Raw genomic sequence first — 20,755 nt, forward strand, 5'->3', positions numbered from 1 at the left:
ACTATTTAGCGGTTACTGGGCAGGACTCCTAGTGTCACACCGTGAAGACCCCGAAACGGGATCTCCACGGCAGTGAAGGTTAAACGGTTGCCCACGATTTTCACTGTCTGCTCGCCGTTCACTATAAGTCACTCAGCTCGCAATTGTTGCCAAGAATCAGTGGGGGCCGTCCGAATCTGCAATCCCGCCTTCCAAATCTAGGCCTGCAAAGCTGCAAAAAAAACTGATCGGACATTCCAGTGTGATTCCTACCCCGCCTCGTGTTTCACCCACACGGCGATTAGAATCATGCTTGTACAGACATCCGAATCAAAGGTCAACATGCTTGCTGAAGATGACTTCGGAATTGTCTATCTTATAGAGAATGCACAACAGTTTTGGTCAGGTGCGTTGTATCACATATTTTAAATGTCTCTTTGGGGCATGGAAGAAGGCTTGAACTTACAATCGAGGGCTGTCAATCTGGTTTTTATAGAGCTTGACGATGTCCTTCGAGTTCCAAGTGATGGCTCTGCCACGTTATCCATGTTAGACACTGCACTCAGGAGGTTTGTGTCGCTCTGTGCTTCATATCACGGTCAGCTTCGCCATGATTGCATAAGTCGCTCTTCATGTATTAAAATGCTTTATATCTGTTTTCAGAACAGTTCCTTCAAAGTCCCATGCAGCTGGAACATGCATGCAATCTTCTGCTTGACTCCGAATTGTTCGTGTTTCACTCTGAACGGATGTGCGAGTTGGTCATCGAGGATGTCAAGTCTGTACGCAGAACGTTCACATATCACTCGTCCTGTCCTGAAGCTGTCTTACAGAAAACAAATCCTCACTCACAACTCATTCTATACAGCGTACTATTGTTCCACGGTCGCCGTCAATCGAACTTTATCCGCTCCCATAAACATTGGCAACCCCTAATACCGCTTCTCATGGATCACGTTTTGGTGGAAATAAACCTAGATACAGAGGACGTCTATCTCGGGGCATCATCTATATCAAGTGGTTCCGGTTCACGCTCCAGCTTGGTGGTTGGCCACATACCTATAGAGGCAAAGTTAAGGGGTCTGGGCGTGAGGCTACTCTATGAAGTGTGCCGGGTCCAGAAACTGTCTTTATATGATTTGAGTACGTGGTCCTGTTACTTCGACGATGATCTGCTTTTTGACCAATAACCCTGCGCAGATGTTTTCAACGATCAGTTTCTCGATAATTTGTTTGAGCTTGTAGAGCAGACTCGATTTATGTCTGATGAAACTCTGAATTACTCCATAATCAAATTGATCGTGAGACCGCCGAATTTCTATGAAGATTATACCTAATTTCGTTGTCAGGTTGCATTAAATGAGCAGTTCATGGTAGCCTGTTTAAGCAATAATCAACATTCTGGAGTCAAGGAGCCAGAATTGCAAAATCGAGTGCTCACCGTTCTTATATCTCGTCTCGGATCTAGCAAGACTTTTGGTGAAAACATGATATTCATGCTCAATCGTGCTTGTGAGTAACTAAAGGCATGGTCGAGTCACTGACTGATGTTTGTTTGATAGCGCGATCTGCTGAAGACCTGTGTATGCAACTTCTGGTGCTCAAGCTTCTTTACATTCTTTTCACCAACAAGGCAACGTCAGAATATTTTTATACAAACGACCTACGTGTCCTTGTGGATGTCTTCTTACGCGAACTGGTCGACCTTGATGAGGAGAGTGAATCTGTAAGTCTTGCAGCATTGCACACGGAAGCGTTCCTGAATGTATTTTTCACAGCTTCGGCATACCTATCTTCGTGTTATGCATCCACTGCTCACAAAGACGCAAATGCGGAGTGTGCCATATAAACGTCCGCAGATTGTTCTTGCCCTTGAATCCCTTATTCAAAATGGAAATATCCGAGACATCAACCCCACAACGAAACGTTTGGTTGAACGATGTCTCGGAGGGGAGTGGTGTGTGCAGCTGCGAAGGACATCACACGATAAAGAGGCACTCAACCGTCAAGGAGATTTTCGACACAACAGCCCAAGTCACGACATCATTGCGTCCACGACGCAAGATACTGTGTCCTCTCGAGCACCAACTTCGCCAGACGTGGAGCATGACCCTGCTTCCAAGGCGCTGAGCTCGAAGCTGAAGGTTATAAAGCACCATAGAAGTGTTGAAAGCCTACACAAACCTACATCTCCAGCGGCTACCCTCCCCAAGATCGGTGAAAGCATCATACATGCGTTCTAGCACAGACAGCACAACGAGTCTAGCGGCTGCAACCACCACTTCATCTAGACAACGAGAGAAAGCTAGTTCTGTTGACGATGTCACTAGTACTGTCACACTCCATCCAGAGAAGAGCGTTTTCGCGCAACAACCTAGACCGTCTTCGTCTAGTTCTTTGAACATTCCTCCGACCGCAGTCTGTTAACCACAAGGTTCGAAGGCCGGCACCTGCACCGCCCAAGAGAAGAAAGGCTCCTCCAGTGCCTGTCGGAACAACCAATAGCGGGGCTACAATCACAGCCATCGCAACCTCTGCTTCTACTCCAGTCCTTGGTCAATTAGGGAAGAGCAACAAGCTGGTGTGCCGCCAACTGTAGCTTATAAATCATCGGTGAGTATAAGTGCTCGTCTGTATGAGCCTTCCTCGACATCTATGTTTGGCCGTTTCAGTAGGAGTTCCGGAACTCTGCTTTACACTAGCCGTTCTTTTCTCACTCGCAAGCATTGTCTCGTGCATTGATCATTCGCATCTGGACCCTCCATCTCACAGCTAGGACATTCACATTGGATACAAAATGTACAGCTTCCTCACAGCACTTATTTAAACCCTTCGTTCATCACGTCCCAGGATTTATCTCATTTGATTGCGTTCTTGAATTTATTTCCTAATTTTCTTGATTTCTTACTCGCATTTTCTTAAACACATTGGGGCTCATTTCAGGAAGTGTTGTCCGACGTCCAATCTTCATTCAACTGGTTGTGTAAAATTGCTGACGTAAGCACAAATTCAAGATATCTCCGAGATGAAGTTCTCCGAGGACTCAGGCTGGTGAGCCGTCAGCGCGTTAGCCATAACCCCTCAGTCCCCTGCAACCGGGAGATAACTCTGATTTTTGGATCGTCATCAAAATTCTCAAAATGGCAGATCAAGCAGGACCCTCGAGACTGAAGCAGTCAAAAAAGCCACAGAAGAATGTGAAGCACGGTTTGCGTCTGGCGAAAGCCAAAAGGCTCTCAGAGAAGCAGCAGATTGAAGCTTTGGAAGCGTGCAGTGATGGAATTCGTGAGTTATTCAACTCCTCTGCATTGTCGAACGCGACTTCATCTCAAGGGCGGCTCAGGAGCCGCAAGACAGTCTTCAAGCTTTTTCTGATCTTCCTATTTCTGAATTCTCGAAAAAAGGTGTGATATAAATCTCACCGGACGCGACTGATCATGACAGTGTTACACATTCAGGACTCAAAAAGTCGTTTTTCGTTAACATGACAGAAATCCAAGCAACCAGTATACCAGTCTCTTTGAAGGGCAAAGATGTACTCGCAGCTGCTCGCACTGGTAGCGGAAAAACTCTTGCTTTTCTCATTCCAACGCTGGAGATACTTTACAGAAGAAAATGGGGGCCCCAGGATGGTCTAGGCGCGGTAATAATATCACCGACGCGTGAATTGGTACGTCCTGCCTATCCTTGGTTTTTCAGTCACTTGATATTTACATCATGAAGGCTGTACAAATTTTCGACGTCTTGCGTTCCGTTGGAGCTTTTCACGCATTCTCCGCAGGGCTCGTGATAGGCGGAAAAAACCTAAAGGACGAGAGGGACCGCCTCGCTCGAATGAATATTCTGGTCGCTACGCCAGGTCGACTGCTGCAGCACATGGATCAGACATTCGGATTCGAGTGTGATAACCTGCAACTTCTCAGTAAGTTCCAGACCGCGCACCCTTTCCAAGGATTGACCATGTTTGTAAAGTTCTGGATGAAGCGGATCGCATACTAGACATGGGATTTGCCAAGACATTATCCGCATTACTCTCTCATCTTCCGAAATCACGCCAAACTCTACTTTTCTCAGCTACGCAAACCCAGTCCGTCTCACAATTAGCTCGCTTGAGTCTCAAAGACCCTGTCCCTATCGGCGTGGATGGATCCGGCAGCTCATCAGCTACTCCTCACTCCCTCACGCAGTACTACTCCGTCTGTACATTGGACAAGAAGCTTGATGTCTTATGGTCATTCATCAAAACTCACCTACACTCCAAGGTCCTCGTCTTCTTGTCGACTGGGAAGCAAGTTCGCTTCGTTTTCGAGACTTTTTGCAAGATGCATCCTGGAATGCCGCTACTACATCTACATGGGAAACAGAAACAATCTGCTAGACTAACGATGTACTCTCGATTTACATCTTCTCAACATGCAGTACTATTTGCCACTGACATAGCTGCACGCGGTTTGGACTTTCCTTCGGTCGATTGGGTTGTGCAGGTCGATGCTCCAGAGGATGCTGACACCTACATCCATCGAGTGGGAAGAACGGCGCGTTATGAGAGCTCGGGAAGTGGCTTGCTACTTCTCATGCCCAGCGAGGAACAGGGTATGAAAGCCGCACTAGAGAAGAAAAGTATCAAGATCGAAAACATCAAGATTAGACCTAGCAAAACCCAGAATATACAAAACCAACTCCAGAAACTCTCTTTTCAAGAGCCAGAGATCAAGTATCTCGGGCAACGTGTATGTTTCTACTGCATGTCTGCACGGTGAACTTTGTTGCTCATCTGGAGGTTCAGGCTTTCGTATCCTATGTCCGTTCTGTCCACCTTTACAAGGATAAATCGATATTCAAAGTCGACGAGCTTCCTGTGGAGAAATTTGCCGAGTCTCTTGGGCTGCCAGGCGCGCCAAAGATCAAGTTTTTAAACAGAGAACTTGTAAAGAAACAGAAGAACTCGTCTCGAACGGTGGCAGCTATTCAGGCCGAAATAGAAGCGGAGGCTAAGCAAGGGTCTTCTGATAACGAAGATGACTCTGAAGAAGCTTCTGTGTCGTCCGATGACGATGCGTTAACTAATGCTGCTCTTGCCTCAGACTCCGAGGTTAAAGATGATTCAAAGCTTTCCACGTCTACTAAAGTATGTGACATTGCATTCATTTTATTGCTCCTAACTCGGGTATTGCAGCCTAGTGTGCGCACGAAATACGATCGAATGTTTGAGCGCAAAAATCAAAATATTCTTTCTGCGCACTATTCGAAATTGGTTGATCATGGCGACGCGGTTGATGACGATGAAGACTTCATCACGCTCAAGCGCGCAAATCATGACCTATCTGATACCGACGCAAACCCGGAGATAGACAACCTGTCGAAGAGAAAGCTCAAGCTGTCCAAGACGAAACGTGCAGTTGTCAAGTATGGCCAATTGGGACATAAGTTGATATTCGATGACGAGGGGAACCCTCACGAACTTTATGAAATGGTGGACCCTGCAGAATTCTACAAAGGGGGTCTGAAAGAGGTGAAGGAAGCTGGCCAGGCCTTTGTGGAAGGGGAGAAGCACAAACTGAAGGGTGCAGATGTGGTTGATAAAATGGAAGCCAAGGAGAAAAAACGCGAAAAGAAACGCAAGCGAAAGGATCGTGAGAAAGGTGTAAGTCCAGTGTCTCTTTGTTGCGAGATCTTGTTCAGAATGTGTTCTTCAGGTTGAGCGCGATGATGCTCATGGGGGAGCTATTGCGGAACTTGCACCCTCTAATGAGGACGGGTATATGTCTCCCGTATTTGACCTGGCGTCCGAAGATGAAGTGCAGGACGCGTTGTCGCCACCGCCACTCAAGCGGAGTAAACGCTCAGCTTCAACCAAAACAGATTCCGATGGCCTTGAAGATGAGGAAGAACTTGCACTTCGGCTGCTACGTAACCGCAGATAGGGTCAAGATGCTGTACGTATACAGTTCATTAGAAATCTATATGCTCTCCAACACCCAATAAGCAGTCCAGGCATGACTGCACTGTATTCTCATATTGTATATATCGCCGACGACATATTCATCCAGGATAATGAGAGAGCGAGTACATCTAACATCCTGAAGTTCCGAGCTTCAGTTGTAGTGCTTAACCAACACTCCATTGAGGACTTCTTGTTCCACGCCTTTCTCCTTGCCATTCTCCAGTTCTGATTGGCCATAGGCAGATGTCCTCGCTTTCCTCCATTGTTCCATCATTGGTGCCTCGCTATCGACGCAACGCCTATGAATTCCAACTCTCTGCAGGACTTGACTTTCGACCATCGGCACCAACTTGACATCGTCATTAGGCATGACGAAGTAAAAGACTCCGAGGCGAGGGTAGTTCTCCTGATCCTCTGGAGGCTTTACTACACGATGGATTGTGCCCTTGTAATACCCACCGGTAAGGAAGTCCAATGCATCACCTGCATTGACGACCTGCAATCCTTTCATTATGTGATGCATTGAGACGTAGAACGTGACCGCCTACAAGTGCATTTTCGATATGGCGGACCCAGCGCCATTTGCCTCCAGGGGTCATAATTTGCAGTCCAGCGACGGGCTGACTCCACAGAATCGTAATGCTTCCGAAGTCTTGCGGTGACGCTGGTGAGCACAGGTGTTTGTTTCATGATTACGGTCACTGACCTGTGTGTCCCTTCAGCCAGACTTTCTTAGTTTTGGTTTCTTCTTCCTCTGTCCGTGGGTAACTAAACTACATAAACTTGTGAAGACTATGAAGAAGGCGGCGCTCACTACTTCATGAACCTGACTGATGAATAAGTCAGCAACGATTTGGAATCTTTCAAAAAGTATGTTACCATACGTCTCGCCAACGGCATCATAGTCATGAATGTTGACTAGCGTCTCTTCGGGTAGCTCGAGGCTGCGTGCAATAAGCCTGATTGAAATGTAATCAGGTGTTCATCCTCAAGCTCAACAATGATATATATGTGCCTTAGTAAGGGATGCAACACGTTGAAATGATTGTATTTGCTAAACTCCTTGATTTCTGGGAGAAGAGGACGGAGGGTCTCCGGGTGTCCTCGTTTGGTCACATCACGATTGACTTGGGATGTCAGGCGAGTCAATGAAAAGACAAATGCATTCTGCTCACTGTTATAATGCTCAAGCTGGTCACGGATCCCAGCACCAATATGCTGAATTCCATTGACTGAGTAAACCAAACGCTCATATGTTGAGCGAGACACGACGACCACGCACCCAGTACTGTCGCAACTTATATCCTTGGTATGAACCGCTTTGTTTCATTGTTCCAGCATAAATTTGCTTTTCGCTGTCACTGACCGCCGAGAAGGGTAGGTCCGCGATGTCAAATATGCGATCCGTCTGCGTTGAGATGATATTAACGATCCACACGATATGAAAGAATTGCCTCACCTGGTCCTGCGAATACCCGTGATTCACGACATAGAAGAAACCGTGGTCGAGGAGAGCCTCCCTTACTTCAATCGCTAGCGCGGTTCGACCTTCTTCAGTGTCGGCTTTCGAAATGTCAATGATAGCAAGGTCGGCATACTCCACTGTCAATTCGCATCTCAGCGTTTAACGTCAAGCAGAAAACTTAGCACAGACAAGTTTCCTTGCTAGGAGGTGCGGCAACATAATGTGGTACGTAGGGTAGGGTGAGGCTGGGCATTGTGTTCAAGGACAGAGGGTCACGGACGAAGGGGGATTGTATATTTGGTCTAGCCTTATAAGCCTGTGATCTTATGACCATCCGGACCGTAAGTAATTTGGGAGGAGCTAATCACCTCATTATCAGGGCACATTGCGCACATCTTGATTGATGCACAGTCAGAAAAATCCTATCTTCGAAACACCACGTGAGCCCCTAAGGCGCAAGTAAGGTTGTATAGAGGCTTAGTGAAGGTAGATTTAGTATTCGGATGTACGAGTACATTGAGAGAGTGAGTACATCTAACATCTTGAAGTTCCGAGCTTCAGTTGTAGTGCTTAACTAACACTCCATTGAGGACTTCTTGTTCCACGCCTTTCTCCTTGCCATTCTCCAGTTTTGATTGGCCATAGGCAGATGTCCTCGCTTTCCTCCATTGTTCCATCATTGGTGCCTCGCTATCGACGCAACGCCTATGAATTCCAACTCTCTGCAGGACTGGACTTTCAGCCATCGGCACCAACTTGACATCGTCGTTAGGCATGGCGAAGTAAAAGACTCCGAGGCGAGGGTAGTTCTCCTGATCCTCTGGAGGCTTTACAACACGATGGATTGTGCCCTTGTAATACCCTCCGGTAAGGAAGTCCAGTGCATCACCTGCATTGACAACCTACAATCCTTTCATCATGTGATGCATTGAGACGTAGAACGTGACCGCCTACAAGTGCATTTTCGATATGGCGGACCCAGCGCCATTTGCCTCCAGGGGTCATAATTTGCAGTCCAGCGACGGGCTGACTCCACAGAATCGTAATGCTTCCGAAGTCTTGCGGTGACGCTGGTGAGCACAGGTGTTTGTTTCATGATTAAGGTAACTGACCTGTGTGTCCCTTCAGCCAAACATTCTTTGTTTTGGTTTCTTCTTCCTCTGTCCGTGGGTAACTAAACTACAGAAACTTGTGAAGACTATGAAGAAGGCAGCGCTTACTACTTCATGAACCCAACTGATGAATAAGTCAGCGACGATTTGGAATCTTTTAAAAAGTATGTTACCAATCGTCTCGCCAACGGCGTCATAGTCATGAATGTTGACTAGCGTCTCTTCGGGTAGCTCGAGGCTGCGTGCAATAAGCCTGATTGAAATGTAATCAGGTGTTCGTCCTCAGGCTCGACAATGATATATATGTGTGCCTTAGTAATGGATGCACCACGTTGAAATGATTGTATTTGCTAAACTCTTCGATTTCTGGGAGAAGAGGACGGAGGGTCTCCGGGTGTCCTCGTCTGGTCACATCACGATGGACTAGAGGGATGTCAGGTGAGTCAATGAAAGGACACAAATGTATCCTGCTCACTGTTATAATTCTCAAGTTGGTCACGGATCCCAGCATCGATATGCTGAATTCCATTGACTTGAGTAAACCAAACACTCATATGTTGAGCGAGACACGACGACCACGCACCCAGTACTGTCGCAATTTATATCCTCGGTATGAACCGCTTTGTTTCATTGTTCTAGCATAAATTTGCTTTTCGCTGTCACTGACCGCCGAGAAGGGTAGGTCCGCGATGTCAAATATGCGATCTGTCTGCATTGAGATGATATTAACGATCCACACGATATGGAAGAATTGCCTCACCTGGTCTTGCGAATACCCGTGATTCACGACATAGAAGAAACCGTGGTCGAGGAGAGCCTCCCTTACTTCAATCGCTAGCGCGGTTCGACCTTCTTCAGTGTCGGCTTTTGAAATGTCAATGATAGCAAGGTCGGCATACTCCACTGTCAATTCACACTTCAGCGTTCGACGTTAAGCAGATAACTTAGCACAGACAATTTTCCTTGCTAGGAGGTGCGGCAACATAATGTGGTACGTAGGGTAGGGTGAGGCTGGCCATGGTGATCAAGGACAGAAGGTTAAGGATGGAGGGGGATTGTATATTTGATCTAGCCTTATAATTCTGGTGATCTTATGACCACCCGGACCGTATTGGAAGCAACTAATCACCTCATTATCAGGGCGCATTGTGCACATCTTGACTGATACACAGTGAGAAAAATCCTGGCTTCGAAACACCACGTGGGGCGCAAGTAGAGGCCTAGTAAAGGCAGATTTAATTTCCGGATGTACCTAGTTGTAATGTTTGACAACAATGCCATTCAATACCTCCTCCTCTATACCAGGCTCTTTGCCCTTCTGCAGATCGCTAGCGCCATATGCACTAATTCTTGCAACTCTCCATGCCTTCATGGTAGGAGCTACATCGTCTTCACACTTGCGCTTAACCCCAATCCTCTGAAGGACTGGACTGTCCATGAGGGGTACCAATCTGACATCGTCATTTAGGAAGGAGAAATAGATCATGCTTAGCCGAGTGTAGCCACGTTGATCAATTGGGGGTTGCACAACCCGATGGATGGTTGCCTTGTAGAATCCTCCTGTGAGAAACTCCATCGAATCACCAATATTCATGAGCTAAAGCATTCATGTCAGATAGAAGGGCTATGGGATAGAATTACACACCAAGGCGTTCTCGACATGCTTGACCCAGCGCCAGCCCTCCTTCGTTTGGATCTGTAAGGCAGCAACAGGCTGACTCCAAAGTAGGGTGATACTCCCGAAGTCTGCTACGGTATGAGCAAGGCAACATTTGGAAAAGAGTAGAGTAACCTGTGTGCCCTTTCATCCAGACATTTTTTGTCCGAACTTCTTCTTCTTCTGACCTAGGGAAACTTAAAAAAGTAAGACACAATGGCATGGATCATGTCGTCGTATGTTTACTATTTCATAAACCTCACTAGTGACTATATCAGAGTGCCGAAAGCCATCGAGAAACGAAATAAGTCGTACGATATGATACTCCGGGTGCATCAAAGTCGTGCAATTTCACGAATGTATCTTCTGGAAGTTCAAGGCTCAATGCCATAAGCCTGAGAAGCACAGTCAAATCCAAGTTCTGAAGTCAAGGCTGAAAACGTGCCTGCAAATTTTATGAAGAATGTTGTGGTGATTATGGCGCACAAAGGCATCGATATCGGGAAGAAACGGTCTGAGTGCTTGTGGGTGCATCAGGCTGTAGACGTGGCGGTTGCCTAGCCAAGGATGTTAGATTCTCTCCGCCAATATGGACTGTGTACGAACAGTTATAGTGCTCGTGTTGGTCACGCACGCCTGCATCAATGTGCTGCTCATAAGGAATCAACAGTAGAAACGGCAGGGGTCATCAAACGGTCTACCCAGTATTGTCTTGGTTTATAGCCTTGAAATATGCCTGTCTTCTTGCTGTCTCCTGTGTACGCCCGTTTTTCATCTTCAGGTACGCCGGACATGGGAATATCTGCGATATCAAACATCCTCTCATTCTGCACTTGAAAGTGAGAATACGCGAGAGAAACAATACTTGATACATATTTCACCTGAGCTTGAGTGTACCCGTGGTTGATAATATAGCAAAACCCATGACTAGTCAAGGCCTCTCGTAGTTCAACCGCTAGTTCTGCGCGGCCTTCTGTGGTAGCTGCTTTGGAGAGGTCGATGATGGCAAGATCTGCATATTGGACTGGATATGAGAAGTACATTAGATGCATGCATCTTACAGTGGTGTCACTTCTATATCACCCACGTTTTTCTTTAGTAGGCAGGGCAGGGACATATCTTGGAGTTTGTGGAACCGTAAGACTTGGCATTGTGCCTCTGAATGGATCGAAGGAGACCAAAAACCACCCATATGATCTCTTTTAAACGCAAGACGGAACGAATATCATCCGTGCACCGAGAAAAGCCGTGCTCGTATAATAACCTAACGCGGAGCAAGTGTGGGATTAGATGGTGTCAGTCTTAGCATTTTGCCCTGAGAGATACCGTACGTTCTTGTCAAGCTTCAAGAACCATGATCTGAAAACTCTGTCAGATGTTCAATCGGTCAGACGACTTTTCAATGACAGGTTGCTGTCGCCCGCGGAAGGAGTTACCCGACCCCATTATAACTTGTGTGGTCACCTGTGATACGGTAGCACTAGGAAGTAGGGATCCAGATTACTGTCTTTGGCCTAGTTCGATGTGCTGTTCTAAGTACAACATTTATGGGTACTCCAGACTCCAGAGAAGAGGTATGAGTGCCTGTCACGGTACAAATGAGTCTAGCGCACTGGTGGTCACAGGCTGGTCACAGACTCACGGTAATGTGCCGTGACAGTCCTATGATAAACTTCCACATGATGCATAATGGACTTTCCACCATGTCCGTTTGTTGGGTCGACCGAAGTTTTCGCAAGGACCGAGAACCGGCTCGGGTACTATTGCATTCATACGTCATGCTGTGCAGTGTTGCCAGGCTCCGAGTCCTATCATCAGTGAATTCATGAGTCCGTGATATTGTACCCGTGATAACTACAGAAAGAAATAATTATGTTTCTGCCATATATCACCATTCATACGCCGATAAATTTGACTTATTGATATATAGGTATATACATCTACAAATTTAGAGTACCTTCAAGCACTCATGACAAGGGTACAACACAGCAACATGACGGCCAACAGGGGATCGTGTTGAATTTGGGTCCACTATGTTAGCCATGCTCACTTGTCATAATTTCAATTTTCAATAAAAAGCTATTCATGACTTTATGATGAAAAGCAGCACTAGCCTTGGTCATCAAATATATATGAACATTACAAGTCATGACTACGTTGTGACATTACACCATCATAACCTGGAAGGGATAGCAGGGTAATTGTGTCGAGGTTGTCGAGTGTTCACATTTTCCCTTATCATGTCTCGAATTACAAGGCTATATAAGGCATTATCGTAGCAAATAACTTTAGCATTGATCTTCGAGATTAAGGTAGCGTAGAGTTGGCAAAACGAATGTTGCATTGTAGCATCACAGCCTGTAAGGGAAGATATGTGACTCCCAGTGAAAACCCACTATGGCGTGGCACGATGAGAACGGGCGTGATATGTTTTTTTTCTCACCTATGCAAAAAATCAGAGACAAACATACGACGTCGGTAGGCATCACATATATTGCATGATGGGGCACGATCTCCTCCGATGGGATAAGTTTTTCGTTTGATTTTCAGATATAGTCTTATCACAACATATCATGTAGTGCAGTAGAAACCATGAATTGATAAACGACGTGCTACGACAATATCACGGCGGCATAAAAGCAGGTGCGCGGGAACAATACAGTACTAGCGGCATATATAATCTATTCAGCCTCCAGGCTTGATCCCTCGCTTCCATCTTCGACATCTGGAAGTAGAACGTGAAGGTGGTCATCAGGGCAGAATCGACGAATATCTTACCGTCTACGAAATCACTTCTGTCATACATTTGCTTCCTCAGTTGTTCTGGCTGTATTTCAACCTCGTCATCCTCGTCATCACATGGGGGATTTGCGATGATCCGTTTTCTAAAGGATATCGACTTTGCGCATATTCCAGTGGTGTGAGGCCGCCTGACATTGCCCTAGGGAGAGCGCTCAGCACTTCGTTTGACTGAGACGCGAAGAACGCACCGTTTGCACTCTGCGCCACAACATATTAGTTCTTGAACAATTTCAAAACGATCCTGATCCTCTTCCATCTCCTTTAAAGCGATATGAAGTGGTGTATCGCCATTCTTGTTGCGGAGGTCAAGGTCGACAGCCCCGCCACAGAGAGCCACTACATCAGCCGGATGTCCTTGACGTGGTAGTCAAGCCAGAAAGTGATGGCCGTAGCACCGTCAGCGTCCGATAAGAGCACTATCACACTATCAACGTGGGATAAGCAGGCCAAAAGACGAGAAAACGCACAGGACATAGGTTGAATGTTGAGGACAGCCTTATGAGTGACGGGCGCTTGAACCATTGGTTGAGTTCGGCGGAATTTGAAGCGTGAGGCACTGCGCCGAAAAAGGCAATCGACCTCGTCGATAACATCCATCTGCTATGTCGTATATAAAACGTCAAATTATAATCGAAAACGCTTACTTTTTACGATGGCACCTCAGGATGAGGTGAGTAGTCCATCGTGACATCCAATCAGACGCGCTGACTCTTCGAATGGCGTATCAGCGCTTCTGCAGCATCGATCGTGCAAGGAAGATCGCTAGGGAGAGGGAGAGGGAGGCAAAGAGGGAGAGGGAGGCAAAGAGGGAGAGGAAAAGGGATAGGAAAAGGGAGAGGGCGAGGGAGAGGGCGAACATCTCACGATCAGCACAGACGTTTCGTATCGTGTCGAGGTGGCGGCGTGGGCTGTTGAAAGTTCTGGGATTCGGGAGAGGGCGATTAGATTGACGGTGTAGGAAAAGCGATATGTCAGAGTCATGGATGCGCACTCGGAGAATAGTATCGCGTAGACTGCCCGAAAGCTCAATCGTAGACAATACAAATCAAAGGCGAAAACTTACCTAGCAAAATCACCTGTGTTGTCTGCAGGAATCGTGTGGTCAGATTCTCCTTCTGACTGGACTAAGAGCCGGACTCTGTCGTCGTCCTGTTGTGCGTGGGCATCCAATAGTTCTGTGACAGTCAGGAAACTGCTGCACACAAATCATAGTCATCTATGTAAGAACATTAGCCGTCTTGCACAAAAGAAATGTCTCTATGACCCTCACCGCACTCGCAACCTATACAGCGGTGAAGGACACCGCCGATAGTCGGCAATTGTCCCATCGCCGCAAAGCTCGAAATATTCAACGCAGCAAGAACTGTCCATGAACAAAAATTAGGATGCTTTTCAAGTTCAGGTTCATCAACGAGCTGACCATTTAATACTACAGTTTCATGCGTTGCGTCCACATAAAGGCTGTCTCCAAGGGGGAAAGTGACAGCGTAATGAAGTGTCGCATTAGTGGAACTATTGTGCGTTCAATCGGCGTTTGAGTGAGACGAGACACAAGCTCTCGCACATAGCCAATTCCTTGTGCCCTGGCTATAGGTGAGCCCCAAGCTACACTGTACCTATATATTTTTTTCAATCAAACTTCAATTCGGGGCGGCAAGTGAAGGAGAGAACACACCAATAGTGAACATTAGAATATCAGTGGAGATAATCAACGCATGCGTGCAAATGCCGCTTACGGGAATCAATATGCAGGTCCGAAAGATGCAGAACTTTCATCAGTTGGCCACTGGGCTGCTTGGGAGGGGGAAGAGGATTTGGCTTCGGCTTTGCAAACCAGCCAGTGAGGATGAGAGTCGTTGTCGTAGGTGCTGGACATAAGCCAAGAAATTCGGAGCAAATCGACTGGGAAACATCATGAGCAGTATTCTTCCGTTTCAGCAACTGATTCCACCTGTCCGTCATATCCTCCGACATCAGCAAAAGATGCAACTTGAGTAAGGATCGGTCCCAACACGAGAGGTCCATAATTTTTCTCGCAAGAGGACGAATAATCGAAGTACTCGCAAAGCGTCAAAGCGAGATTGGTCCCTTGTTCAGGAGCCGCAAAAGCAAGAAATTTGGCCACTTCTAGGGAAGCCTGGCACCGTGCACATGATGTAGTGAACATCGGGTTTACTGCAATTGACTTGATCTGCGCTACAGCTTGTTGAAGAAGTTGTTGAGAGGACGCCTGGGGTGGAAGTGGGTGAGGATCCACGGTGTCATTCTGTCAAAGCCGGAGGGTCAAAACGATGAAACCGACGCGGCACACATCGGGAATGCAAGTTACCTGAGGAATGTTTTGCGGGTCTGTCAGGGAAAATGGAAAGATTTCATGCTGAAGAGCGAGTTAGTTTCAGTTACGTAGCAGTTACAGTAGAGAATTACTGTGACGGGATCTGAAATGACTGGCTGTGGCTGCGCAGAGGTGGCCGTTGGATTATTGTAGTAATTAGGGTAGAGAGAAGTTGGGAACGCTCCTGGGACCGCATATGAAGAGGGAACAGTACTGGTAGTAGCACTATTCTGGACCGCTAAGGCAGATCTGGTTAAGATCAGCGGCGTGCAAACTGTATAGAAGAGGTTTCTTACGAATAATCAAAGCCTTCCCACCCTTCTCCGTGAAGAGTTCGCAGGACTTGGAATAACCAAGAGCGACCGTCTCGTAGGCACACAATTCTTGCATGGCATAAACATCTCGGACATCCAATTCAAACCCATCAACATATCGTTGCAAACGAGGGACGGTATCCCTGAGATACACTGCATTCCATGCATCAGTAAGTGGTGCGCCGCGGTAGCCGATATTTGGAATGTCATTATTGGGGCAAAATCGATAAGGGGCGAGAGTATTGTTGATCTGACATGCTCATATTATCAATCGAGTATCTTAGAGTAGTTCAAATGACTTACACCTTTGGCTCCAATCATGATCTCTTGTTGGTACTGACCCTCCAGAGGGTAACGAAAAAATCCAAGAGCAAAGTTATGCGCAGAGTCCAGCATCCGGGTTCTTCATACGTCATCTTCAGAATGTGTATTATCGACCCTTGAAATACTTACTGGGAGTCTGTTCTAAACACGGGCAAGGAATTCGTTTCGCTGAAATTCTGAATGGCATGGTCAAATTGAAGAATAAAGCAGGGAAACACAAAAAAATTGCCTTCAGAAGAAACCCGTAAAATCCCTGCAGTTGTGATTGGGTCATTCCGCATTCTTGGTGCAAGGTTATTTGGGGTAGGAATAGTAGGGGGAGATGATCTGATGCACTCGTCAGAAGTTAGGTAAAGTAATGATAGGTATGACTTACCGGAGAGTATCCAGAAATTCCCTGCCGCAAGCACAGGATACCCAGAGTGCGCTCGCGAGAACGTAAAATTGGAGGAACGCGTACACAACTAGCACTGAAGATATGCCGTGACGAACGCCATGAACTCCGAGTGATTTGTATCCTCGAAGGGGTTCAAGCCAAACATCAAAACTAGTGGATATCTCTGATCTTCAGTAAGAGATCCTCATGAGTGGTGACATACGATAGCCATATGCCAAAAACCGAGCACCAACAAGCACACATGGCACAATGTCACTGAGATTCTACGCAGAAGGTATGTGAAAACTCACAAGCGGACATGCTATACATCAAATGAATTCGACAAGTTCTTGCGTCTTGTGCGTTTCGACTCGGGAAAGGCATCTACAGCTGGACGACCAGGACTACACCATCAACCGAACTTCTGGGTGGATGTTTTGATCCGATTCAGAACTGTGGGAAGCTATGATGGCCGCACGAGAGCTTGCCGGTGGGCCAACTAATGCTGTCGTTCGTATCAATTTTTGGACTTGGAAGACTCACTCCACTCTCCCGGCTGATGCTGGAGTCAGTGTGCTGATGGTGGTGGGAACGGGAATGAGAACGGGAACGGGATGTAGTAATGGGAACGGGAATGGGATGGAATGGGGATGCGGCGCATAATGTGCGAGCAGGATGTACTGCATCGCACTTTCAGTCCGTTGTGAAGTTGGGGTGCATATGTCCTACATTCCGTGTGGTTCCCTCCCGCATTACTCTTCCCTAACCTTCGTCCACTGGAATCCGAGGCCGTGTCTAATCTGCCGGAGTTTGGTTCAGCGAGAAATTGGAGTGCCCTCGAATGTATAACTCGTGACTGAATTATTTATATCGCATTGTTTTCTCCATTCCTGAAACGTCCATCCGCGCGTGTTCCAAACGCTCCTTGTCAGTCCGCCAGACTTTGACGAAGGCGGAACAGCTGAGGATCTGCAGGGGCTTGTTTGTTTTGTGGGCTCAGTCTGGGGCTGATTAACTTTGCAGACGAGACGCGGACCATAAAAGATTGGCCTGTCCAATATCGTCTAGTAACACGCTGAATCCTCTACTCCCTTTGCCGGACACGTGGTACAAGACCACGACATCATCCAGGAGATGACAAAGCCTGCGTGCCCAAATCTTAGAAAGATACAAAGGTCAGATCGCAATTCTACATCAAAAAATATGACACTCACTTCCTGCCAAATGGCACTCCGAACGCCAAACTTAAGAGAGAGTACATTAGCTATAAATGACACACTTCAGTTGATCATCCGGAAATGAGTAAAACACCATACGGAGACAAAGAAGTAGAGAGTGACCGGCCATAGCAGGCGGATAAGGATGAGAGGTCGCAACCTCAAACGCTTCTCAAAGCCTGATTCAACGCGAGCCGCCAGAAGTTGGTTCTAACCATCACACCATATTAATGAACATTGTCCGGAACCATCGTGAATGTCGTACCGTCAACACGAACTAGATGTGAGAGAATTAGACATATCCCTATCAACTTTGAAAGTCGTGAACGTACCGCCAAAATCAGGAGGTAGATGAGTCCAACATAGTCTACCGCAGACGCCCTATATAACCAATCAACTTGAGGTGACAAATACCCCAAACCAAAGTGCGTACACAGGGACATTAAACGGTCTTATATCATTGATGGTGAAGGCCAATGGTTGAATTACTAGTGGTGCTCACGTTCGGAACCTTCAGACCATATAGGAAGACGTAAACTGAAACCATCCACGACTGAGATTGCAGGCGTGTTTCCTGCAGCACTGCATGATGCTTCTGCACGTTTCGGATAAAGTCAAATATAACGTCCTGTGCACGATATTATCATACATCTGAGACACAGAGTTATTCACATCCGGAGGGGACATATACGCGGGAGCCTCTAGGTTAAACGGATCGTGTATGGGATCGGAGGAAGGGTATGTTCATTGGTTCGGAGTAACTGTGGCACAGATGATATATCGTCATCAAGCGCCAGATTGCCTGCAGATGAGGAACTAAAATTTTCGTAGAACTGCGGGTTGGCAACTTCCTAACTATGGTCTTGGGTATATACATATGACTACCTGTTGGCTTAGATCAGTTCAGGCACCGGCCACGAAATTTGAATTGAACGGACGACTGACCCTTATGAGGTTTGGGGTCGAATTTCTTGCTGAATGACTGCTAAACGCCTTAGTTGAAGGGTCGACGATATATTTTTAATCTCGAGAGAATGAGGTGCGGTGATTGTCTGTCGATGAAAACACATTTCCAAATGAGTGCAGGAAGTGGAAGCTGATATCGCACCTGTAGTGTCCTTGTCTAAAACGCATGCCCATCGCCGAGAGGTAACAGCTCATCGAAAGCCTGGAGGCGTCGCAGAGATACCATTGACAGACAGGACAAATGTTGAAGTCTGGAAAACGGGCATAATACACAGCAGTCGGTAGACAAGGCTGGTCTTGAGAGAGACGATTGGAATTCTTGGTAAGCCTGAGTGTTTATCAGTAGTAGATATAACTCGATGTTTAGCCTGAAGCAGCTGTCAACAGAAAAATCTGCAGCCATCAAGTGCGGATGCATGACGATGAGGTGTGGCAGATGTCTCCATTCCAAGTCTTCCCCAGACGGCAGTATTGCCATTGCCGCAATCGCCTTCGACGTCCTTTGCTGAGGAACATCATAATGACTTGGAGGTGTTCACAAATTTGTGACAACCCTACAGAAATGTTGTTGCGCACTGTGTTGGTTCAATCGCTCAAGTCATCCATGCGATCGATAACAAACGGAGCAAACAAGGTAATACACTTGCAAACGAAAAAGCTGACTCAACTGTCACTGTTGTCCGTCCCAATTCATAACCGACTCCGACTCCGGCCCTGATGCGCCTGGGTTACTCAGATCAGAAGAACTGGTGAACAAATTAGAATACTTTTTGACATATACTAATATATAATCCGTAACCACAAGCCCATCGACATGATTCTGTTATCGATCGTACCTTGTAACACCAGTTCGTGGTCGGGAAAAGACCCTCGCATCACTCAAACTCAAATTCTAAGGGCAGGTGGAGCAAGCGCTGATGTCAGATTTGAACAAGCAAATTTAATGGGTTTTAACCGCCATGTTCGAATCGCGCGCCATGATGTCGAAACTAGGCATGAAAGCGAGCATCATCCAAAAACCGACAATGTATTCACCAATCAACGATGATACACAAAATATCACAGTCGAGCCAAGCGAAACAAGGCTCTCCTCCACTGACGTAGGGGTCGGGGAGGGTGGTTCTAGTGCTGAAACTGCGGTATGTTGGAGATGCAACTAGTGACCTAGTGACTGGAAGGATAAGTTTCGAAAAAGTTCAGAAAGATAATTCATCAAACTCGTCAGCCTCATCCTCGTCCCCTTCATCCCCGGCGCCACCATCCTGTTCCTCATCAGTAAACTCATCATCGTACCATTCATCACCCTCGCCATCGCTGCTTTCGCCATCCTCATGAAATCCATCCAAGCTGTCGCCATCAGAACCGTCGCCATCGTCCAAATCTTGCCCGCCAGGTATGATATCCATGACATTGTCTGGGGTCACCAAATCAGAGCCAAGACAGTCTCTGGAGATCCTCCGCAGCATAGTTGAATGACCGATACCGAGGTGAGTGTAGCGCATAAACATATCCCGATCGACAAATCTGGTTCAGAAGTTTGAGGATTAATGTGTCAGGGAAGATATATTCGCACTTACATTCCAACATAATGCTCTTCCCAATCATCTAGCTGCCCCCCAGGACGTGCCAACGATTTCCCATGGCGAAGGGAGCTTACACCACGTTTCGAGGCAAACGCAGGAATCAAATGCGCTCCTCGAATTACTTGCCCAGGATCGAGGAAGCCGAACGCATCAGGGTCCGATTCCTCTACAAATGCAGTCTTGGGTAAACGAGCGTTTTTCATGCCAAAACTCCAGTCCTGAAGCACCGCAAGCCATCGGACCCAGAGAACTTCAAGGTGGCGTTTTGCAGGCTGACCCCCAGCATGGTCTTGAAGCCATACCTCCATATGATAGATACCCAAGACCCGGGCATACCAATACGGGTGGCTAGGCATAGTCTCCCCTGAAAGCACCATGATATCCCCATGGCTTCTGGGGTTAATGGTGTCGTATTCGCGCCTCAAGTCGTAAGTGGTATAGTGAACTTGCATAGTCTGAACCGAATAGATCCTGTTGTTGGGGATAATGACTGTATTACGCTCCTGATCAGTGAACGTGTGGTCACAGTAGGCGACATCTAGCCCTCGAAGCCTGTAGAGTACGTGATCCCTCAGTTTCGGCATGAAATTCTGAAAACCGCCATGAGTAAAATATCAAAAACGCATTAGTACCCATACCTTGACAGCGGGATCACCATTATTTTCTCGGAGAAACGCAAAT

The 20,755-nt window shown here is 46.9% G+C and overlaps 7 protein-coding genes across 7 annotated transcripts; 2 read left to right on the forward strand and 5 right to left on the reverse strand.

Annotated features, from left to right (window-relative positions):
• Window positions 1-51: 51 nt before the first annotated feature.
• On the forward strand, window positions 52-2,953 carry F5147DRAFT_717800 (uncharacterized protein). The gene is made up of 10 exons (XM_041438670.1): window positions 52-385; window positions 476-577; window positions 643-761; window positions 813-1,122; window positions 1,180-1,280; window positions 1,329-1,491; window positions 1,542-1,705; window positions 1,758-2,144; window positions 2,176-2,397; window positions 2,444-2,953. Exons 1-10 carry the CDS (start codon window positions 289-291, stop codon window positions 2,576-2,578), a joined length of 1,800 nt encoding a protein of 599 aa, XP_041287943.1. The 5' UTR covers window positions 52-288; the 3' UTR covers window positions 2,579-2,953.
• Window positions 2,954-3,119: 166 nt separating this feature from the next.
• On the forward strand, window positions 3,120-5,903 carry F5147DRAFT_747693 (DEAD-domain-containing protein; the record flags this gene model as incomplete). Its single annotated transcript, XM_041439973.1, has 7 exons — window positions 3,120-3,247; window positions 3,313-3,383; window positions 3,438-3,649; window positions 3,703-3,901; window positions 3,952-4,709; window positions 4,766-5,623; window positions 5,676-5,903. The coding sequence occupies 7 exons, from the start codon at window positions 3,120-3,122 to the stop codon at window positions 5,901-5,903; spliced, it is 2,454 nt and encodes an 817-aa protein (XP_041287944.1).
• Window positions 5,904-6,060: 157 nt separating this feature from the next.
• Window positions 6,061-7,659, reverse strand: F5147DRAFT_618722 (uncharacterized protein). Its single transcript, XM_041432578.1, has 10 exons — window positions 7,578-7,659; window positions 7,383-7,525; window positions 7,206-7,331; window positions 7,099-7,141; window positions 6,939-7,050; window positions 6,803-6,882; window positions 6,738-6,753; window positions 6,630-6,691; window positions 6,472-6,575; window positions 6,061-6,419 (listed from the first exon to the last, which is right to left on the reverse strand). Exons 1-10 carry the CDS (start codon window positions 7,639-7,641, stop codon window positions 6,075-6,077), a joined length of 1,095 nt encoding a protein of 364 aa, XP_041287945.1. The 5' UTR covers window positions 7,642-7,659; the 3' UTR covers window positions 6,061-6,074.
• Window positions 7,660-7,945: 286 nt separating this feature from the next.
• F5147DRAFT_747695 (uncharacterized protein) lies at window positions 7,946-9,519 on the reverse strand (the record flags this gene model as incomplete). The annotated part of the gene is made up of 10 exons (XM_041439974.1): window positions 7,946-8,290; window positions 8,343-8,446; window positions 8,501-8,562; window positions 8,609-8,624; window positions 8,674-8,753; window positions 8,812-8,923; window positions 8,976-9,018; window positions 9,084-9,209; window positions 9,261-9,403; window positions 9,456-9,519. The coding sequence occupies 10 exons, from the start codon at window positions 9,517-9,519 to the stop codon at window positions 7,946-7,948; spliced, it is 1,095 nt and encodes a 364-aa protein (XP_041287946.1).
• Window positions 9,520-9,671: 152 nt separating this feature from the next.
• F5147DRAFT_717812 (Clavaminate synthase-like protein) lies at window positions 9,672-11,484 on the reverse strand. Its single transcript, XM_041438671.1, has 10 exons — window positions 11,245-11,484; window positions 11,039-11,181; window positions 10,859-10,984; window positions 10,764-10,806; window positions 10,603-10,714; window positions 10,473-10,552; window positions 10,404-10,419; window positions 10,293-10,354; window positions 10,146-10,246; window positions 9,672-10,097 (listed from the first exon to the last, which is right to left on the reverse strand). Exons 1-10 carry the CDS (start codon window positions 11,306-11,308, stop codon window positions 9,753-9,755), a joined length of 1,092 nt encoding a protein of 363 aa, XP_041287947.1. The 5' UTR covers window positions 11,309-11,484; the 3' UTR covers window positions 9,672-9,752.
• Window positions 11,485-12,838: 1,354 nt separating this feature from the next.
• F5147DRAFT_778596 (uncharacterized protein) lies at window positions 12,839-13,642 on the reverse strand (the record flags this gene model as incomplete). Its single annotated transcript, XM_041442151.1, has 6 exons — window positions 12,839-12,882; window positions 12,936-13,087; window positions 13,148-13,295; window positions 13,355-13,375; window positions 13,427-13,556; window positions 13,619-13,642. The coding sequence occupies 6 exons, from the start codon at window positions 13,640-13,642 to the stop codon at window positions 12,839-12,841; spliced, it is 519 nt and encodes a 172-aa protein (XP_041287948.1).
• A 746-nt stretch (window positions 13,643-14,388) lies between these two features.
• F5147DRAFT_818926 (uncharacterized protein) lies at window positions 14,389-16,994 on the reverse strand (the record flags this gene model as incomplete). Its single annotated transcript, XM_041443627.1, has 12 exons — window positions 14,389-14,564; window positions 14,696-14,861; window positions 14,911-15,225; window positions 15,289-15,336; window positions 15,387-15,532; window positions 15,591-15,858; window positions 15,912-16,011; window positions 16,062-16,259; window positions 16,309-16,402; window positions 16,532-16,592; window positions 16,637-16,712; window positions 16,852-16,994. 12 exons carry the CDS (start codon window positions 16,992-16,994, stop codon window positions 14,389-14,391), a joined length of 1,791 nt encoding a protein of 596 aa, XP_041287949.1.
• Window positions 16,995-20,755: the final 3,761 nt, after the last annotated feature.

This window comes from Suillus discolor, assembly GCF_016758755.1.
Source record: "Suillus discolor strain FC423 chromosome Unknown F5147scaffold_73, whole genome shotgun sequence".
Lineage (NCBI taxonomy): Eukaryota > Fungi > Basidiomycota > Agaricomycetes > Boletales > Suillaceae > Suillus > Suillus discolor.

Bases quoted from the DNA above. Each gene is read 5' to 3' on its own strand.
- F5147DRAFT_717812 (XM_041438671.1), bottom strand. From the start codon at position 11,308: ATGCCAAGTCTTACGGTTCCACAAACTCCAAGATATGTCCCTGCCCTG. The intron at 10,553-10,602 runs GCACGTTTTCAG...TGTGCTTCTCAG, and splicing joins ATTCTTCATAAAATTTGCAG to GCTTATGGCATTGAGCCTTG. The intron at 10,098-10,145 runs GTGTGTAATTCT...TGAATGCTTTAG, and splicing joins AGCATGTCGAGAACGCCTTG to CTCATGAATATTGGTGATTC.
- F5147DRAFT_717800 (XM_041438670.1), top strand. From the start codon at position 289: ATGCTTGTACAGACATCCGAATCAAAGGTCAACATGCTTGCTGAAGAT. The intron at 386-475 runs GTGCGTTGTATC...TGGTTTTTATAG, and splicing joins TGCACAACAGTTTTGGTCAG to AGCTTGACGATGTCCTTCGA. The intron at 2,145-2,175 runs GTTGAAAGCCTA...CTACATCTCCAG, and splicing joins TTATAAAGCACCATAGAAGT to CGGCTACCCTCCCCAAGATC.
- F5147DRAFT_618722 (XM_041432578.1), bottom strand. From the start codon at position 7,641: ATGCCCAGCCTCACCCTACCCTACGTACCACATTATGTTGCCGCACCT. The intron at 7,526-7,577 runs GTCTGTGCTAAG...GCGAATTGACAG, and splicing joins ACCTCCTAGCAAGGAAACTT to TGGAGTATGCCGACCTTGCT. The intron at 7,051-7,098 runs GTGAGCAGAATG...TGACATCCCAAG, and splicing joins CCAGCTTGAGCATTATAACA to TCAATCGTGATGTGACCAAA.